The 21,544-nt window shown below is 40.6% G+C and overlaps 1 protein-coding gene and 1 long non-coding RNA gene across 2 annotated transcripts; both read right to left on the reverse strand.

Annotated features, from left to right (window-relative positions):
- Positions 1-332: 332 nt before the first annotated feature.
- LOC107796688 (fasciclin-like arabinogalactan protein 21) lies at positions 333-1,837 on the reverse strand. The gene has a single exon (XM_016619485.2). It carries the CDS (start codon positions 1,599-1,601, stop codon positions 546-548), a length of 1,056 nt encoding a protein of 351 aa, XP_016474971.1. The 5' UTR covers positions 1,602-1,837; the 3' UTR covers positions 333-545.
- A 12,267-nt stretch (positions 1,838-14,104) lies between these two features.
- LOC107796687 (uncharacterized) lies at positions 14,105-16,210 on the reverse strand. Its single transcript, XR_001650462.2, has 4 exons — positions 15,910-16,210; positions 14,964-15,838; positions 14,721-14,882; positions 14,105-14,654 (listed from the first exon to the last, which is right to left on the reverse strand). It is a non-coding gene; the product is annotated as an uncharacterized LOC107796687 (long non-coding RNA).
- Between the last annotated feature and the right edge of the window lie 5,334 nt (positions 16,211-21,544).

Consider the following 21,544-nt stretch of genomic DNA (forward strand, 5'->3'; position numbering starts at 1 on the left):
AGACAGGTGATCAATTCTTCTACCAAATCCTCACAGTGGATTACAAACTCTATGGAACAGTTAACGCAGAGTTCCCCTTTTAAGTAATGATCCACAACCTTTCATATTAATCCTATTAAAAGTTTATTTAACATTTTTATCTTTTGTATCCAAAATGAAAAGAAAAAAAAAATCAGTCCTTGAAAATTGGAATGAACTTTTTTTCTTAGTTTCGTGTTGCTACCTGATTTATTATAACTTTGAATGATGTTTTCCCTTTCTATGGCTGCAGACTTTCTTATGGATAGTATCTGAGTACATTTTTGATAGAATTAACAAAATAGTAAAAGGGTGTTTATCAACTATGCTTAGCTATACTACATCCAATAGCAATTTTGGAGCTACAAAACTAAACATAAGAAGCACTACTTGTTGAAGTTATCCGAGTACTGTTTCTCATCCATAACTTCCATATCTACTACTCCTATCTTAATTCTAGTTTGAAATGAATACATACATCTAACAGAAGCTGCTAATGCTGTAAAGACACAAAGTAAGAAAGCTTATTATCTGAATGAAATGGATAGCTCCTCCAACTCAAAAACCCGAGAAATTCCATGGATGATGAACGTCTTAGACACGAAAATATCTGGCGCTGTAATCTCCACTCCATCAATGGTCAAGATACGCGAAAAATTGCTCTTAGAAATAGTAACATTTAGGCCTGGAACCAATGTCTTGAGGGATGAATTGTCAGGCAAGAAAGCCAATTCCATGTAAGTGTATCTCTGAGGCAATATATGAAGCCTAACAATTCTTTCTAGCAATGGTGAAGGGGATGATAAAAATCCCAACTTTGGTGGAGCAAAGATAGTTACAGAGCTCAAATTCGCAGAATCTTGGAAAACCCCATCAAGAACAGAATGCAATTCAATTGCAAAAGAAACATATCCTTTGGAGCTGAGTAATTTGATGACTCTTGGCCAATCAACCAAGTTCTTGAGATCAGTTTTACTTGCATTTGATATCTGGTTTTCACAAATAGGTGATTGAATAATGTCACTGTGTTCGTCCATTGCATGAAAATCCAACTCAGAAAAAGCTCCAATAACTCCATGTATTGAAAGACTTTCTTCAAGAAACAAATCAGGATGAGAAAGTAACACATTGTTTATCTCAACAGACTTGTGTTTTATATCAGTTTTTGTGATGGCAATGCTTTTTTGAGACAAAAGGGTCGTTAAGCAACTTCCTTGGGATTTTTTCAACAGTTGTTGAAAAGGGAGCTTGAAAGGGGAAGTGTGGTACTGAAGGAGCTGTTTCATTGCCCAAGAAGGGACAGAGAGCTTGGAAATGGCGGAATCTTGGACGGCAAAAATGGTGGATTGAGGAGTGGAGAGGAAAATTTCAGGAGAGATTTGAAGTAGAGTAGCTAAGATGTTGAAACCTTGATTTCGAAGAGCTTTAGAAGCGTTCATTGTAAGGGCGTGTTTGGTGAATTGATGAGATGGATTTGAGTTTTTTGTTGATGTTCTTGAATGCATGCTGGTGGTAATTGCTGTAAAAGCAAGAATTATTGAGAGAACTACAAAGAATAGGCCTTGACAACCAGAACTACCCATAGTTACAGTTTTAGTTACAATCGAATCTCCTCTTCTTCTTTTTCTTCTTCTTCTGTGTGCGCTGTGATTTTGTGTTTGACAAAGATGAAAAATCTGAGGAAGAATATTGCACTTCAGTATCGTTTGCCTGATAGTATACTTCTGAACCGCAGCATTTTCGTTATTTCATTTCCCAAAGAAAAAGAAATAGGAACAGCTGCTCCAACCTCTAGATACCAACAAACTAGAGGGATTTTCCCTCCGAGCAAATAACGAGTCCTCCCTCAGTCCCTCTAGTTGAATATGACTCGGGTGGCAACCGGTCGGGTCTGGTCGGGTCAGATTTAGTCGGGTCGAAAATGGGTAATGCAAAAAAGTATAAATTGTTCGATCCGATTTATATTTAATACAGATAAAAAATGGGTTCTTAAATATAATAACTTTTGAAAAAATTCATAGTCTTACAAACTTGAAGAATTTAAGTTTTTTCGAAGGTCCCATTAGTTATCCATTTTTTAAATAAATACTAATATGAATCTTATCCATAATTGATCAATTTTAAAAAATCATTATCTAACCTATTTTTTAGTGATAATATAGATAAATAAAAATTTTATTTATTTATTATTTTGCCACCACTAAGGGTGTGTTTGGTATGACGGAAAACATTTTCCGGAAAATATTTTCTCATTTCCACTGTTTGGTTGCACAAAATAGTTTGAAAAATATTTTCCTAAATATCACATTTTCCTGAAATTGGAGAAAAATGACTTCCCTAAACAAAATATAGGAAAACATTTTCCAAAAACTCTATCTACCCTCACATCTAACCCCAACCCCACCCCCTTCTCTCCCCTACTCCACCTCTCACACCCCCTCTCCAAAAAAAAATTCCCGATGCCCCTGCCTCCCCCTGCTGCTACCCCCTCTCCCTCCCAAAAAAAGAATAAATTTTTTTACTTTTTTTTTGTATTTTCAAATTTTTGTTTTTTCATTTTTCTACACCACCACCCCCACCCCAACCCACTGCCCCCATCCCCGCAAAAAAAATATTTTTTTTATTTATATATTTTCAGTTCTAGTTTTTTAATTATTTAGTTTACAAGTTCGAAATTTTACAAGTTTCAAAGTTGTGAGTTCGGAGGTTTATGTGTTTGGAAGTTTACGGGTTTAAAAATTATAAATTTTACGGGTTCGAAAGTTTATGAAATTTATGGGTTCGGAAGATTGTTGGTTCGAAAGTTTATGGCTTCATGTTTATTGTATCTAAATTATTTATGAGTACTCTTGAGAAGTTATTTTCCTTAGTTTACTTACTAAGCACCGAAAAATGAATAAAATTACTACTTATTTACCAAGAAAATATTTTCTTAAAAAATATTTTCAACGAAAAACATTTTCCTTTATACCAAACACGCCCTAAACATTTTCCGCTATCAACTTTGCTTTTCTTTTTATGTTTGTTTCTTTTTCTTTCTTTTCTTCTTCCCTTTTTTTTTTCTTTCTGTTTATTATCTTTTCATTAGTTTTACTTAAAAATGACAGTAGTTATTTTAAATTCTACAGTATCTATGAAAAATAAAAACTTCTAGCAGAAAATTGCTGGTCAAATTAAAGTAGTAAACTAGATTTGACATGGAAGAGAGAAATTCTAATTGCTTAATATTTTTTTTAAAAACTTCTTTGTTTCATTCCATGTGATCTTGTTTTCTTTTAAGTTCGATTGATAAAGTATGATCCATTTCTATATTTAGGGGAAAAAAGATTAATTTAAACATCTTATTTTACCCTTGCTTAGAAATTTTTATAGCTAACAAATGTTAAAGACATTTATTTATTTTGTTGAGGGAGTAAATATTTGTCTTCAATTTTTTTTTACCCCCAGTAGCTTATATTATAATGATTAATCTTATTGTGATCCTGCAAAAGATTTTAAAAATTAAGATATCAACTCGTTAGGGTCTTTATTGTTCGTTCGCTCGTTATTACGATTTGCTTTTACCTTTGTGTAACCTCATAAAAACATAACTAGATGTTCATTTTCTCTTTAATAGACATGAAGATTGATGTTGCAACGTTACAAAAATTAATCACTAAATAAATTTTGACGGCAATTTCTGACAAAGGTCGGTGCTTCATCAAATTGGTCATTGTTGCAAAATATTACTTACTCTATCTGCAACGGCGGCAATAAATATAGGGGCTTGAGAGAAACACTGTAATTTGCGTACGCAGCTCCTTTATTCTCATTTTCTCTTTATTTTTTATTTTTTTGGTTCCTTTGGACGCCGATTTAGGTTAAATTTGGTTCAACCCATCTAAATTTTAATCTATAACAACTCGCAGATCACCAATTAGTGAATAGCTTTCTTCATCATTTCTTATTTAATTTAATAAAACAATAATGATTGATTGGGAACAGCAATGAGCTTGTATTGCTCTGACCGGGAAACAAATCTAAAGAAGAATAAAAGGAAAAAAGAAAAAGAAGAAATTTCTTCATAATTAAGTACTCCACATAAATTAAGGCGCAGTCTGTGGAAATCACTTTTGAGTATTGGATTGTATTCGATTAAGCATACTAATTAATCATATGTTCAACAATTCAGCTGCCTCTAATTCATACACATTAACACACACACAAATTTAGCTCCAAACATCCTCATTTGGCATTTTAACTATGTACTATATTAATTTCCTTGCTCGACATCCAAATTTTCCTATCTATTTCCTTCTATATAAAAGAAAAACAACAAATTAATATGATAACTCCTAAACTAAACTATTCATTCACATTTTCTCTTTCAAACAAGGCCAAAACCATTTAAAAACTCAACCTGTCTTTGTTGATCTAATGATCTCCGTCTCTCTTTCTAGTAACCCGAATGTAGCAATAAACAACAGCAAAAATAGCAGTAACAAGTCCACCAATAATAACCCCTCCACCAGCAACTGACTTATCAGAATGATGATGCTCTCTTTCAATACTCTCTGGAGCTTCTGCTACTTTTTCACCTTCATTTTCTCCTTCTGTATTGGATTTTTCAGGAGGATCTGCTATGTTACTTGTTGTTGACAACAAGACTCTGTGTACCATCATTTTTCTTGGGTATGCTAGTGAAAGATCAGTACTTGTAGTTGTCGATCCTTCTGCCACTGCTTGAAAAACCAAGATCCCTAGTAGCAGAAAGTAAGAGAAGAATGTAAACTGACCCATTATGTGAAAGTGGAATTATCTTTGCAAAAAGAATCTTGAATGAAATCTACAAGTATCTGACTGTCTGAGCTCTGTTTGTTTTGGGGTTTGGATGGTTTTGTGTATAAATAGAGCAGAGAGGTTCTAAAAGTGTGTGTGAAAATTAAAGAAAAGACACGTTTGGGAAGGGGTCCAGCTGGGGTCTTTTATTTAAGTTAAAGATAGGACCCAATGCATAATTAGAGTAAAAAGTATACTAGTACAAACAGCTTTCTTAGCTTAAAGTACGTAGTAAAGTAATGGGAAATGTGAAGCTACTATATTACACGTAAAATTATGGAAGGAGCGGAGAGTGACATCTGCTTTACTAAACAACAGCTGGAAGATAATGAACCAAACGGGAAGTGTGAAGAAACAAACTGGAGCTTAATTTCATGCCGCTGACTCTTTCTAGATTTTTCTGTTAGTAGTTTCCCATACGAGACACCACCGAATCGATCTTTCACCTTGACAAAAGATTACCTCCAATTGGATCAGCCTAGACTATTAATTACCATAGTTTAAGGACCCGTTTGGTCATAGATTTTATCAAAATTAATTTGGATTTTATTTAGTAAACACATGTTTGGTCATAGATTTTACCTACATTTTTGGCAAAATCCCAAATCTCAAATCTCAAATCCCAAAATCAGCTCAATAGTTGGTTTTGGGCCAAAATATCACTATTACATTTTTTAAAAATTATCCCAAACTTTTGTATTTTATCAAAGAGCCCACCATTTATTATTTTGTAATAATGTTGCTTTTTCTTCTCGGTCATCTGATAGTGTATCATGTAGTTCATTATAAAAATGATAATTTTGTACCAAAGTTATTTATGTTCAGGAATATGGTTTGCGATAATATAATGAATGTCATTGGTAATAGTACTGTTGGGGTATTTGTGAAAATTCTTAGAACTTGTGGGTATAAGTCATGTTTCATATTTTTCCAAAATAAATTTGGGAAATATGTTTTGAAAACTGATGTCAAAACACATTTTCGTCTTCAAACCAAATTTCACCCAAATCAGATTTTTCAACACAAATTTGAGAATCTATGGTCAAACGCTAGCTAAGTGTATATATGCAGTGTACAACCAACAACCACGACGACCCAGTAAAATCTCACTAGTGAGGTCTGGGGAGGGTAATGTGTACGCTGACATTACCCCTACCCCTAAGGAGTAGAGAGACTATTTTCGAAAGACCCTCGGCTCAAGCAGACGAAAAGAGATAATATCAGTATAACCAACAGATACCATAAGAAAGATAACAACATCATGAAAACCAGAAAATAGATGCAAAACAAAAGCAATAACCAGTAAATAGACCCGACACTATGTGTATATGGTCAAAATTGGGCTTGCCCCCTTTTTGTGTGACTGATCGTAGCTAAAGCATGATTAGTTAAGGATCGGCTTCAATTTATATCAAACTATGGTACAGAGTTAAGTTGTCAAGCTCGAGACCCTGAGACCGATTAAGTTCGAGACTGACCAAGATCGGGACCGGAAAAGATGGAGATCTAGGAAAGTCTACTTGGTCAAATAACGGAAAGACGAAATATCTTCAATTGGGCGAGGATCACGACGCAAATCCCGGCACGTATCAAGAAGAGGCCGATTAATCAGCCAATCATGAAATTTCTTACTGTATTTAGAATTATACCAAGATTAGGATTCCCCTAATATATAAAGGGAGTCTGATCATTTGTAAGGGACATCATATTCACGTTACATAAGCTATATATTACTTCTCTCTTAAGCTTTCATCATTCTGTTACTTTGTTCTTGTGTCAACTGAATCTTCACTTGGTTCAAGGGTGATCAAATTCGAGGATCAAGGATACTTGATTCATTTGGTTTGCTTTAATTCTTATTTACTTTCAATTTCAATATCAATCTACGTTTTGCTCAGTTTGTGCCAAGTAAAATCTCGTATCCTTAAAACCATAATATAAATTCAATTGTTATCCGTTTTTAGGGTAAATAGTTTGGTGTCCACCGTGGGGCTAAGGATAATAGTGATTGTCTGATACAAATTTTGTAACACACACTATTTTACTCTTGTTCTTTGAAGTGTCTTTGATTACAGGATTTAAAAATGTCAAACTCTCAGTCAGCACCTAAACATATTGACAATGATCTCGGCCACCACGTCGAGAATGAGAACATTGCACCAGGGTACGTTGTACCCCCTGCTGGCCTCGATGGATTTGCGGCTGTAGACCTAATCGACGCTAGTTCGCATGTAGCCATCAATAGAAATTTGGCCGTCGATCCCAAAAGCAACATTCGTGGGGTACACACAGCTACTCAAAATGCTCATGGCGGTGAGGATGGTTGGATTAGCCTGCGGGTAATCTTTGAAATATTGCAAGCCCATCAGGCAGCAATAGTTCAGCTCCAAAATTAGAACCATACGCCAAGCAGGGTCGAGCTCGAGCCATCCCAAGAAGTTGTACACGGGGTCGAATCGACTTCGAGAATATCGAATGAGAAGGAATTGGAGACCAATCCTGATATTTTAAAGATGCTCAAGGAACTGACAAAGCCAATCAAGATAGGGGAAAAGAAGATCAAGGAAAATGATAAGAAGGTGGAAACTTACAACTCCAGGGTCGACCAAATCCCGGGGGCACCACCGATATTGAAAGGACTAGATTCTAAAAGGTTTGTACAAAAACCTTTCCTCCTAAGTGCGGCTCCAAATCCCATCCCCTAGAAGTTCCGTATGACCGAGATTCCTAAGTATAACGGGTGACTGATCCAAACGAACAAGTTACCTCATACACGTGCGCCGTCAAAGAAAATGACTTGGAAGATGACGAGATTGAATCTGTGTTGTTGAAGAAATTCGGGGAAACTCTATCGAAGGGTGTTATGATATGGTATCATAATTTACCGCCTAATTTTATTGATTCGTTTGCTATGCTTGCAGATTCTTTTGTAAAGGCACACGCCAGAGCCATTAAGGTCGCAATAAGAAAGTCAAACCTTTTCAAGGTAAGGCAGAAGGACAACGAGATGCTTAGAGAATTCGTATCTCGATTTCAAATGGAACGAATGGATTTGCCACCGGTCACCGACGATTGGGTTGTCCAAGCTTTTACTCAAGGTCTTAACATTCGGAGTTCCATAGCTTTACATTAGTTGAAACAGAATTTGATCGAGTATCCAGCTGCTACTTGGGCCGATGTACATAATCGATATCAGTCGAACATCAGGGTTGAGGATGATCAACCGGGGGCTTCTTCTGGGTCCGTTTATCCTGACAGGACCGTGGATAGAATGAAAAGGGATATCGATCGAGGACCAAAGTCAAATAGAGATTAATATCAATCGTATAATGGAGACCGTAGAGGCAGCGGATCTGGACGGAACCCTACTCGAAATGAGATGAGGAATGATCGAGGTCAAAGTTCACAGGGACTCGTGAGCAAGAATGGTTTCAACAGGGATGTCGGGCCGAAAGAAGCACCGCAATTGTCAGAATATAACTTCAACATAGACGTGTCTGCCATCGTATCAGTCATCGGACGTATCAAAGATACTAGGTGGCCTCGACCCCTATAGACCGATCCAGCTCAGAGAAATCCCAATCAAGTGTGTAAGTATCATGGTACCCATGGCATAAAATAGAAGATTGCAGATAGCTAAGGGATGAAGTAGCCCGCTTGTTCAACGAGGGGCACCTTCGGGAATTCTTAAGCAATCGAGCCAAGAATCAGTTCAAAAACAGAGATTCTGACAGACAGAACGAACAAGAAAAGCCACTGCACGTGATTCACATGATCGTTGGAGGGGACGATATCCCTCAAGGACCAGTACTAAAATGCACCAAGGTGTCAATCACAATGGAGAAGCGAACTCGGGATTATGTGCCAGAAGGAACCTTGTCTTTCAATGACGAGGATGCAGAAGGTATCGTACAACCCCATAACGACACACTAATAATATATGTACTTATGTATAAGACTCAAGTCAAACATGTTTATTGATCTAGGTAGCTCGGCCAACATTGTCCAATCGAGGGTCGTGGAACAACTCAGCCTTTAGGATCAGGTTGTGCCCACGGCCCGAGTACTAAATGGTTGTAAAACCACCAAAGGCAAGATAACTTTACCGGTAAATGTGGCTGGGACCATCCAAGAAACGAAGTTCCATGTGATCGAGGGCGATATGAGGTATAATGCCTTATTCAGGAGACCATGGATCCACAACATAAGGGCAGTACCCTCGACCCTTCATCAGGTTCTAAAGTCCCCAACGCCGGAGGGAGTCAAAATAGTTTACGGGGAGCAGTCCGCCGCAAAGGAAATGTTTGTCGTCGACGAAGTGATACCGAAATTGGCGATCTCATCAACGAAAGGGTCAAATTTGAAGGGAAAACAGGAGGTCAATTAGCAATCACAGACACCGACCTAGACCCAATCAAGAAAGTAGGGGACTGACAAGGATGATGACTATGGGGTTCCTCGATCCTTCATAATCCCCGATAATTTCGATGCCGCCAAGTCAACGGTCGAAGAGATAGAACAAATCATACCAGCCGAACATCAGCCTGAGCAAAAGGTATACCTGGGCACGGGGCTAGCCCCTGAGCTCAGGAGAAAACTTATTCAATTCCTTAAAACTAACACGGATTTCTTTGCTTGGTCCCATCTTGATATGACAGGGATACCACCGAAAATTACCACCCATAATTTGAGCTTGGACCCAAAATTCCGTCCGGTGAAGCAAAAAAGAAGGCCCCAGTCCGAGGTCAAATACACTTTCATCAAAGACGAGGTAACCAAACTTCTCAATATAGGGTCCATCCGGGAAGTAAAATATCCCGGATGGTTAGCGAATGTAGTAGTAGTCCCTAAGAAGGGAAACAAACTTCGAATATGCGTAAACTACAAAGAATCGAATAAAGCATGCCCCAAGGATTCTTTTCCTTTGCCTAATATTGATTGCATAATCGATGTCATGGCCGGCCACGAGATCCTCAGTTTTCTCGACGCCTGTTCCGAGTACAACCAAATACAGATGAACCCGGAAGACTAGGAAAAGACCTCGTTCATCACCAAATATGGTACCTACTTTTATAATGTAATGCCATTTGGACTAAAAAATGTTTGTGCAACCTATCAACGCCTAGTAAACTGAATGTTCGAAGAACAAATAGGGAAATCTATGGAAGTTTATATTGATGACATGCTAGTTAAGTCCCTGGAGTAGTGGACCATTTGAAGTATTTCCAGGAAATTTTCAGTATACTGAAGAAATACAACATGAAGCTCAACCCTGAGAAATGCGCGTTCGGGGTTGGCTCTGGCAAATTTTTCGGCTTCATGGTATCCAATCGAGTAATCTAGATTAACCCCGACAAAATCAAAGCGATCGAGGATATCATAGTAGTAGACAACGTAAAGGCCATGCAAAGGTTAACAGGGCGCATAGCCGCCCTGCGGCGATTCATCTTAAGGTCCTCCGATAAGAGTCATCAGTTCTTTTTGTTGCTAAAGAAGAAGAATAACTTCACATGGACTCCGAAATGCCAAAATGCCTTGGAGGAGCTTAAACGGTATTTGTTGAGCCCACCGCCGCTTCATACGCTGAGGTCAGATGAACAACTTTACTTATATCTAGCAGTATCGAAGATAGTGGTAAGTGGAGTCCTAGTCCGAGAAGAACAAGGTACGCAGTTCCCTATCTATTATGTTAGTCGGACCCTAGGTGAAGCCGAAACTAGGTATCCTCATCTAGAAGAGTCAGCACTCGCTTTGATAAGTGCCTCTAGAAAACTAAAACCATACTTTCAATGTCATCCCATATGTGTTGTAACAACTTATCCTCTTCGAAATATTTTTCATAAACCTGAGCTTTCGGGACGATTGGCCAAGTGGGCCGTAGAACTCCACGGGTACGATATTGAGATCGACCCCCAAACAGTCATCAAGTCTCAAATCTTGGTATGCTTCATGGCTAAATTCACGCCGGCCCTAGTACCCGAGGTTGAAAGAGAACTATTAATCAACTAAGGTACATCCTCGAGGATCTGGACCCTCTTTACGGACGGTGCTTCGAATGTAAAGGAGTCTGGACTCGGCATCATGCTAAAACCATCCATGGGTAATGTGGTTACACAATCCATTAAAACTGTAAAATTGACTTACAACGAGGCCGAATATGAGGCCATGATTGCATGTCTCGAACTAGCCAAAAGCTTGGGAGAAGAGGTGATCGAAGACAAATGCGACTCCTTCATCGTTGTAAATCAGGTTAACAGAACCTTTGAAGTTCAGGAGGAAAAAATGCAAAGATACCTAGATAAGCTACAAGTAACTCTACACTGATTCAAGGAATGGAATTTGCAACATGTTCCTCGAGATCAAAATAGTAAAGTCGATGCCCTCGCAAACCTAGGGTCATCGGTCGAAGACAACGAATTCAATTCGAGGGCTGTTGTACAACTCATGAGATCAGTGGTCGAAGAAGGCCATGCCGAGATAAAATTCACAAGTTTGACTTGGGATTGGAAAAAGAAATACATAGAGTACTTGAAGAACAAAAAACTTCTCTCAAATCCAAAGGAATCGAGGGCCCTGCACACAAAGGCAGCCTGATTTAGCTTGTCCAAAGATGGATCCTTACTCAGAAGGATGTTCGACGCTCCGCTAGCAATATGTCTGGGACCGGGAGATACCAAGTATGTTTTGAGAGAAGTCCACGAAGGCACATGCGGGAACCATTCAGGCGCTGAATCACTGGTTTGAAAGGTAATTAGAGCTGGCTACTACAGGATTGATATGGAAAAGATGCAAAGGAGTTTATGCAAAAGTGAGATAATTGTCAAAGATATGCTCTGATGATTCATCAACCCGGGGAGCTGATGCATTCGGTTTTATCCCCATGGTCATTCATGAAGTGGGGGATGGACATCGTCGGACCTCTTCCATCGTCACTGGGTAAGGCTCAATTTGTTTTAATTATGATGACTATTTCTCTGAAAGGGTTGAAGCACAGGCCTACTAGAAGGCTAGGGAGAAAGAAGTCATTGAATTCATTTGGGACCACATCGTTTGTCGATTTAGGATACCATCTGAAATTGCATGTGACAATGGAAAACAGCTTATCGGCAGCAAGGTGATCAAATTTTTCGAAGGCCTCAAGATCAAAAAGGATCTTATCAACACGTTATAACCCTAGTGGGAATGAACAAGCCGAGTCGACCAACAAAACCATCATACAAACCTCAAGAAAAGGTTGGCCAACGCCAAAGGAAAATGGAGAGAAATCTTTCCCGAAGTCCTTTGGGCATATCGCACAACTTCAAAGTCCAGCACCGGGGCTACCCCCTTCTGTTTGGTTTATGGCGCCGAAGCTTTAATACCGGTCGAAATTGGGGAGCCAAGCATCAGACTCCGATATGCGACGAAGGAATCGAATGGTGAGGCCATGAATACGAGCCTGGAGCTATTAGATTTACGGTGTGAAACTGCCTTTGTCCGATTGGCTACCTGGAAACAACGGATCGAAAGGTATTACAATCGAAGGCCAACCTTCAATATTTTAATATTGGGGACTTGGTACTGAGGAAGGTCACATTAAACACCCAAAACAATTTAGGTCCGAACTAGGAAGGTCATACCAAATTCTCGAAATGACAGGGAAAGTATCCTATAAGCTTGGAACGATGGATGGAGAACAGCTACCGAATAATTCGAACATAACTTATCTCAAATGCTATTACTGCTGAGGTATGAACCCATTTCAGTTCTTTTTATTTTGACTAACACTTGCAAGTTATCGACAAGGAGCAGCACGAAGCCTTTAAGTCTAAAAGCACGTGTTGCACTCTTTTTCCCTTGAACCATTTTTGTCCCAAATGGATTTTCCAGCAAGGTTTTTAACGAGGCAATAGTGGATCGTGCTAACTTAGAATAGAAGGCCGAATCACGAATTGGTATCAAAGATTGTGTTTATAGTATCCGAGATTTCTCTACAATCAACCTCGAATACTGGGGGGATTACCCTCAGATATTGAATTGTTCTAGCAAGGAAATTATTATGAAATGAAAGGGTCTCAATAGGTATGATTTACTGTAAGGGACAAATGGTCAAATGAATCGTGCCTATATAGATTGCTCGAGCCCTGATATAAAACATGTACGCATTTGTGACTATTTTTGACAAGAATAAAGAGAAGTACTTTTCTTGCAACTATTTAATGTCTTGGAAAAATTTCCACTCTACTACCCCATACTTTTGATCTATTATGGAAACGAGCCCAAGGGCCGATTGCAACCGGAGTTCGGATAATCACTCGAACACTCGTGGACTGTCGTCCATAAAATAAATTCAAATAGATCAAACTATTGAACGTCGAGGGCATGAGATCTCTTAGGCAACCCTCAAATTTTATAGGCCACGGCCATATCCACTCGGGGACTATTAGTTTAGGCAATCCTGGATAACTTGGGAAAGCGAGCTCACTGGGCTACACTCAAACTAAAAGGCTACGACCAATTTAACACGGTTCGGAGACGTCTGAAATCCGTAACAAATATAGGCCTTCGAAAAAGAAAAAATTCTTTCACAACCAATTCTAAAGGCTACTCTCGGGCATAATCGTAAACTTAAGATATTTTTAGGAAAAACCTTCGGTAAACACCGAACCCCGATAATGCCTTAACCCATAAGAGCAATAAAGGCAAGGTTTGTTCGAAACCTCGAACACAACTTTATTATTTTATGCTAAGGCATTCCAACCTTTTGTGAATACAAGCAGTAAAACAAAGGAAAAATTTTAGAGCCGAAAAGGGTGGAAAGCCTTATAAATAATCTTTTTACAAAGGCTAGATCGGACAAATACAAAATTTACAAAGGCCTAATGTCTACTTTTACTTCGAGTTCGAGAGATTATTCTCATTCGACTAGAAAGCCTAAGGGCTACCTTATTTTGAGTTCGAGCAGGTCCTCACTCGATCATTAAGCTTAAGGGCTACATAAACTCAAGTTAGAATAAATATTTGAGGTCCATCGATTAGAAACGATCGAGGGCATTGCTTATTATCGGTCATTACCATCCCAAACCTTGGACCCTTGAACACAACTTCACGATCTTATGCTAAGGCATTTTGACCCTTACATGAAATAACAAAAAGATAACATAAGCCATGGAAAGGAAAAAGTTTCATATATTCATCAAAATCTTTTATAAGGGCCATATGGCCCGATCAAGAATTCTTTACAAAGGCCGATCGGCCCCAATATAAAAGCAAAAATTACAAAGCCTAAGTAGCCTGGTCCTTCTCGGAGGAAGTTTCTTTGCCCTCAAAGTCTTCTCCACCAGATTCGCTCAAACTCTTGGAGTCTTCCTCAGGGAAAGCCAGTTTTCGAGCCCTTATTTTTTTTGCTCTAGCAATCTCAATTTCAGCGGATATATCAAAACCCTGAACAAGGGTTCCCTCGAGGGCCTCCCTTCGAGCTTGCCACTTCGCATGATCCACCATGATCTTGTCTTGTGCTTGAGTAGCTTCGACACCGACCTTGTATTGGGTCACATATACTTGGGCCTTGATGTTGGCCCCTCCGTCTCAGATTTAACCATTTCGAGCTCTTTGGCCAAGTCGGCTAAGTTGGACTGAAGCTCCTTAATTTTCTTTGCTTGTACCAAGGCTTTCTCCCTTGCAGTCCGAAGCTGAGACTCGGCCGACTCCAGCTATGCTTGGACGGCCTCTTTTTTTGAAGCTAAGATGTCCATACACCCCTTGAACTTTTCAGCTTCGTCTCGTATTTCATCTATTTGTCTCTGAAGGTCCTTGATCTGTTCGAGCCTCCATCAAAGCTGCAAAATTGGATAGTTAGTTATTATCTCCAACTCATCTTCACTATCGTGAAGCATTAGGAATACCTGCTTGGCCATCTCAGCATCTTCATCTCGAGCCATCATCAGATTTGCCTAAAGCTTCTTATTGAGAAGCTTATAGGTATCACTTTTCTCAGTAAGGCTCTAAACCTCAGTCTTATGCTCCTCTCGTATTCTAAGGAAAGCCTCGTGATGAAACACCTAAGCCTACAAGTAAGGAAGAAAATGTTAGAACAATCTACAATTCAATATTTAAAAAAAGGATAATGGAATGGCCCTCGAACTTACCCAATTTAGAGCATGCTGGGCCTTGTTGAACAAACAGGCAACTTCCACCTCATCCATCTTGGCTTGGACTTCTTCGGTGACTAAACATCGGAGATAGCTAGCCACCCCTACGGGGGCAGAAAAAACTCGAGCATCCTTCGGGACCGAGATGATAATTGATCACTACGCCCGGGATCGACACTGAGGGCCAAAATCTGAATGGTCAGTTTAATGCTCGAGGAAGCCTCACTCGATCTCTTCCTCAGTACATCCAAGTCACCTAGACCGGTGACATCTTCCACTCCAACAAAATAGCCACGGAAAGGGTCTTCTACTCCATGGACTCATCCCCCGTGGCAAGTCTCCATCGCCTAAGCTTCATGTATCATCGACTCAGTGAATGAAGGAAACAAAGTAGAATATCCGATATCTACTATCCCAAGTAAATCTTTTGGGCACTGCCTTCATCTCTTGAAGTCTCGAGCATGGTTATTACACCAACATCGACCGCCTCTTCGATAGCCCTCTCACCTCGAGGTGAAGTGTCTCCAGCTCTTTCTGGCTCGGGGACTTCATCAAATCGAGACAGAACACTTTCATCTCCCGCCGACCTAGTAGTTCCTTGGATCTCGGTGCCAGCTCGCACACGGTCCACCAGCCCGGAGTCTTCTTCTTCTTCGGCATCATCCCTTAGCCGTTGGACTGACTCCAAAGTTATAGGGATGACGTTCCCCTTAGGTTTAGGGCTATTTTCTTTTGGGGTTTTCTGCCCCTCAGAGTTCGTGGAAACCGAAGCCCTTTTTCTCTTCTTCTCCTTTGCCGGTTTCGAGACAGATGGTGGGGGAAGGATTCTTCATCACCAGACGAGGGCCTCATTGTTACATCCTTCCCGAGACCTACAAATAAAAAAAGACGAGTAAGATCGATACAAAACCCGAACGATGACCGTTCTAAGAAAGAAAATTACCGTGGTTTCAAGCCTCCATTGACCCTTTGATATCTCTGTCTAAGCACGCTCGGAGTAAGACTTCTGAGACACTAAGCCATTGATCCATTGCCTGAGGTCGGGGATTACTTCTAGCACATGGGCCACAACTGCAACACGAAAAACATAGATGAGGAAAGAAGATGAGCAGTAAAACGGCAAAGTTAGATATTCAAGGCAAAGTAATACTTATGATTCATGTTCCATTTTTCAGGAAACGGCATGTCTTCGACAGGGATTAGGTCCAAAGTCCTTATTCGGACAAATCGGCCCATCCAACCTCGGTCTTGGGTCTCGTCTATGCTCGAGAATAGGAGTTTGGTAGGCTGACGATAAATTTTAATCAATCCTCCTCGATAAAGTTAGGGACTATAGAGATGCATAAGGTGATCGAGGGTAAAAGGATGTCTCTCGATCATGTTTACAAAAAATCGAAGGAGGATTAGGATCCTTTAGAATGATGGATGGCTCTAGCCAAGGGTCACATCATTCCTCTTGCAGAAGGCAATGATGATGGGGTCTAAAAGACCCAATGTGATAGCATAAGTATAAACACTTAGAAACCCTTTCACATGGATAGTGATTAACTCCTCAAGCGAAGGCACCACCATGTGCTTGTCAACCCAGTTGCAGTCCTCTTTAACTTGGTCGAGTAGATATTCGATAATTATGCATATGTGCCTCGACATCAGTTTGCATCGACCCGGTACCGAGGGTGTATTCTCTACCTTAAAATCAGTAGCAGTGGGGAACTTTGTCAGAACAAAGTCCTCTAGGGGAGGTTCCACCACGGCTCCATCGCCGGCGGGCCTTGATGATGAAGCAGTTTCCTTTTGTGGAATGGGTTTTTAAGTCTTAGCCATTTTTACTTTTACAAATGAAAAAGAATAGAAACTGGGAAGAAACACTTGGTATTTTGTGATAAAACGGGCGAAAAAACACCAGAGATCTGAGAATACAAAGCTTTGAGGAAGGTAAAGTATTTTTAGGGTGAAAGCAAAGGAGATTTGAAAGTAAAGTTTGGGCAAAAGAAGAAAGATACATTTATAGGTCTAAGATGACGGTTCAAATCCGGTAGTGGCCGACCATTGACTGGCACGCATTAAATGTTTGGGAAATTATACCGATAAGACATTTCTATTACCTATGTTGCTTACATCCTGGTGAAGATTGAGGTCTCAAATCATTTCTTGTCATTACTCCAAAAACGAGGGGACTATCTGTATACAGTCAAAATCGGGCTTGCCCCTTTTTTGTGCGACTGATCGAGGATCGACTTCGATTTATATCAAACTATGGTATAGAGTTAAGTTTTCAAGCTCGAGACACTGAGACCGATTAAGTTCCAGACCGACCAAGATCGGGACCGGATAAGATGGAGATCTAGGGAATTTTACTAGTTCAAATAATGGAAAGACAAAATATCCGCAATCGGGCAAGGATAATGGTGCAAATACTGGCACATATCAATAAGAGGTCGATTAATCAATCGATCATGAGATTTTTTACTGTATTTAGAATTGTACCAAGATTAGGACTCCCCTAATATATAAAGGGGTCTGATAATTTATAAGGGACATCATATTCATGTTACATGAAGCTATATATTACTTCTCTCTTAAGCTTTCAGCATTCTGTTACTTTGTTTTTGTGTCAACGTAATCTTCACTTGGTTCAAGGGTGATCAAATTCGAGGGCCAAGACCACTTGATTCATTTGGTTTGCTTCAATTCTTATTTATTGTCAATTTCAATATCAATCTATGTTTTGCTCAGTTTGTGCCAAGTAAAATTCCGTACTCTTAAAACCACAATATAAATTCAATTGTTATCCATTTTAGGGTAAACACTATGAAAAATGAAAGAGTAGTAAGACACAACATTGGCACTAACTGTCTTAGACAAAAATTCTACCAGACTAGCCTCACAAAGGTATGAAGTAAGGAAAGACTCAACTACCTCCTAACTTACAACCCTAATACTCGACCTTTACAACTTCCTATCAAGGGTCATGCCCTCGGAAATTTGAAGCCTCGCCAAGTCCTGCCTGATCACCTCTCCCCAATACTTCTTAGGCCTCTCTCTACCTCTTCTCATACCCTTCAAAGTCAGCTGTTCACACCTCCTAACCGGAGCATCTGGGCTTCTCCTCTGTACGTGCCCGAACCATCTGAGCCTCACTTCCCGCATCTTGTCATCAATGAGAGCCATTCCCACCTTCTCCCAAATTTCATCATTCCTAATCTTATCCCTCCTACTATTCTCGTACATCTACCTCAACATCCTCATTTCTACTATTTTTATCTTCTGGATATGTGAGTTCTTAACAAGTCAATATTGAGCCTCATACATCATGGCCAGTCTAACCACCGCTTTATAAAACTTACCTTTGAGTATCTGTAGCACCTCTTGTTACATAGGACTCCAGATTCTAACATCCACTTCATTCACCCCACCACAATACTGTGTGTGACATCCTTATCAATCTCCCCTCCCTGCTAGATAAACGACCCAAGGTACTTGAAACTGTCTCTACTTAGAATGACATGTGATTCAAGCCTCACATCCACACCCACTTGCCTCGGCTGAGAAATGAACTTACACTCTTGGTATTTCATCTCCGTCCTGCTCAACTTGAAACCCTTAGACTCAAGGGCCTATCCCTAAACCTCCAGCCTCTCGTTAACACCAGCTCGCGATTCATCAATCAAAATTATGTCATCAGCGAATAACATACACCATGGCACCTCCCCTGAATATGATGTGTTAATGCGTCCATTACCAGGGAAAATAAGAACGGGCTGAGCGCAGAAACTTAGTGTAACACCATTACAACCGGAAAATGCTCAGAGTCACCTCCTATTATCCTAACCCGAGTCTTTGCCCCATCATGCATGTCCTTTATCGCCATAATGTAGGCAACTGGCATACCTTTTTCCTCTAAGAATCTCTAGAGAAATGTTTTAGGAACCTTGTTACACGTTTTCTCCAGATTAATAAACACCATGTGCAGATCCTTCTTCTCTCCTTGTACTGTTCCACCAACCTCCTAATAAGGTGTATAGCTTCAGTAGTAGAACAACCCGACATGAAACCGAACTGGTTGTTGGATATAGATACCATCCTCTTCACCCTCACTTCAACCACCATCTCCCAAACTTTTATGGTATGAATCAGTAATTTGATACCCCTATAATTGTTACAACTCTAGATATCACCTTTGTTCTTATACAATGAAACTACTGTACTCCACGTCTACTCGACATCCTCTTCGTCCTAAAAATAACATTAAATAGCCCAGTCAGCCACTCTAAGCCTGCTTTACCCACACACTTCCATAATTCAACCGGAATTTTATTTGGCCTGGTCGCTCTGCCCCTACTCATCTTACGCATATCTCCCACGACCTCCTCAATCTTGATGTGCCTGCAGTACCCAAAGTCAGGTGACTCTCAAAAGGCTCAGTTCACCTAGCACAATATCCCGATCCCCTTCTTCATTCAGAAGTTTATGAAAGTAAGTCTTCCATCTCCTCTTAATCTGGGCATCTTCCATTAATACTTTACCATTCTCATCCTTGATGCACCTCACTTGGTCCAAATCCGGAGCCTTCATCTCTCTCATCTTGTCCAGCTAGAATAACTTCTTCTCCCCACCTTTTTCCCCTGGTTCCTCGTACATACGACTATAAGCCGCAGTCTTAGCTTCGGTGACCGCCAACTTAACTTCCTTCCTAGCTACCTTATACCACTCCATGCACGCTCACCTCTCCTCCTCACATGTCCTCCCTACTAACTTTAGGTACTCCGCCTTCTTTGCTTCCACTTTACCTTGGACCACTTCATTCCACCACTAGTCTCCTTTATGCCCTCCAAAAACACCCGTCGAGAGCTCTAACACCTCTCTCGCGGCCTCCCTTATATAGTCTATTGTCATCGACCACATAATGCTCGCGTCACTACTGCTCATCCAGGCTCCCATATCCGACAACCGTCCCCCCATCTCCTAGGCTTTATACTTAGTCAAGGCTCCGTACCTGATTCTCGATCGTCCTCAAGCATACCTTTTTCTCATATTTAACATAATACCAACGTCCATCACCAAGAGCCTATGCTACATCACGAGTATCTCACCCAGAATAACCTTGCAATTCTTTCACAACCTTATTTCACACTTCTTGAGTAGGAGATAGTCAATCTGAGTCTTTGCCACCGCATTTTGAAAAGTAACCAAATGTTCCTCCCTCTTTGGAATGCTAGAGTTCGCAATCACTAACCCAAAAGCCTTAGTAAAGTCCAACAGTCTCCTCTGTTCCTCTCCCCACAATCGAAGCCTTCATGTACCTTGCGATACCTACTTGCGGTCGACCTAATATGACCATTGAAATCCCCTTATATGAATAACCTCTCAGCAGGCGGAACCTGGCGCATAATCTCATCTAACCCTTTCCAGAAGCACCGTTTAACCTCCTCATCCAAGCCCGCATGCGACGCGTAAGCGCTAACGACGTTTAGGGTGCACTCTCCAACTACCAACTTAATAGTCATCAATCTATCATTCACGCATCTAACCTCAACCACAGACTCTCTAAGTTCCCTATCCACCAAGATACCCACTCCATTCTTACACTTTCGAACTCTAGAGTGCCAAAGCTTATACTCATCCGCATCTCTCGCCCTCGACCCTACCCACCTAGTCTCCTGGACGCACGCTATATTGACCCTCCTCTTCCAAAGGATCTTTGTCAACTCTATAGACTTACCCGTCAATGTACCTAAGTTCCATGACCCAATTCTTAACCTATAGGAACCCTTGTTCCCTTTACCTCCCTTGCCTTCCGACAAACCCCCTAACCTCGGACCCACCTCCTGCCCCACCCCCTGGTCCCCCTGAGGACATGACCTCACTCGACTATCCCAGACTACAGCCACTATACTACGACAGACTAAGAAAAATCACTAACACACACTAGGCAACAGACCAAACTAGAAGAAGACAAGTTGCAACTACAGGCACACTAATATGATGATAAAACTAATACGAACTAAGATGGCAACAACTTAACTAACACAGTAAAGAAAAACAAAAAAATGGAAGGTACCAACTCCCGCGAGTAGAACCTGTGAATTGTCTTAGTATATACGACGGTGTTGCAGCCACCTGGCATGTTCACGTCCAACTCCCTCCGCCCCTTACTGACACTCGCCCCGGCTGCTCTTTACTGCTTGTAGACGCACATCCTACTCACCGTCAATAACCATTGACCCTACCTAAAATACACACAAAACACCACAGAGCCAAACAAAGGGGGGAGGGGCTGTCACCGCTACCACTGGTGAAGCCCCAGCCATAGCAAAGCGCAAAGAAAATGAAGAGGAAAGGAGCAGATAAAACAGTAGTGGGAGGAATTACACACAACTAAAAATTAAAAATGAAAAGAAAGAGGGAAAATGGGCCAATGTTGCTACCCGACAGAACAGCAGTCACCGGCAGTGTTGCTGCTCCAGTAAGGCTTGGGGAGTGGGGAAGAGGGAAAGAAGAAAGAAGAGGGAGAGGGGAAGGGGATGCGAGAGAGATGAGGGGGCTAACCTGCTGGGTAGGGGGTAGGGGTAGGGGGT

This window comes from Nicotiana tabacum, chromosome 10, assembly GCF_000715075.1.
Source record: "Nicotiana tabacum cultivar K326 chromosome 10, ASM71507v2, whole genome shotgun sequence".
NCBI classification, from domain to species: Eukaryota; Viridiplantae; Streptophyta; class Magnoliopsida; order Solanales; family Solanaceae; genus Nicotiana; species Nicotiana tabacum.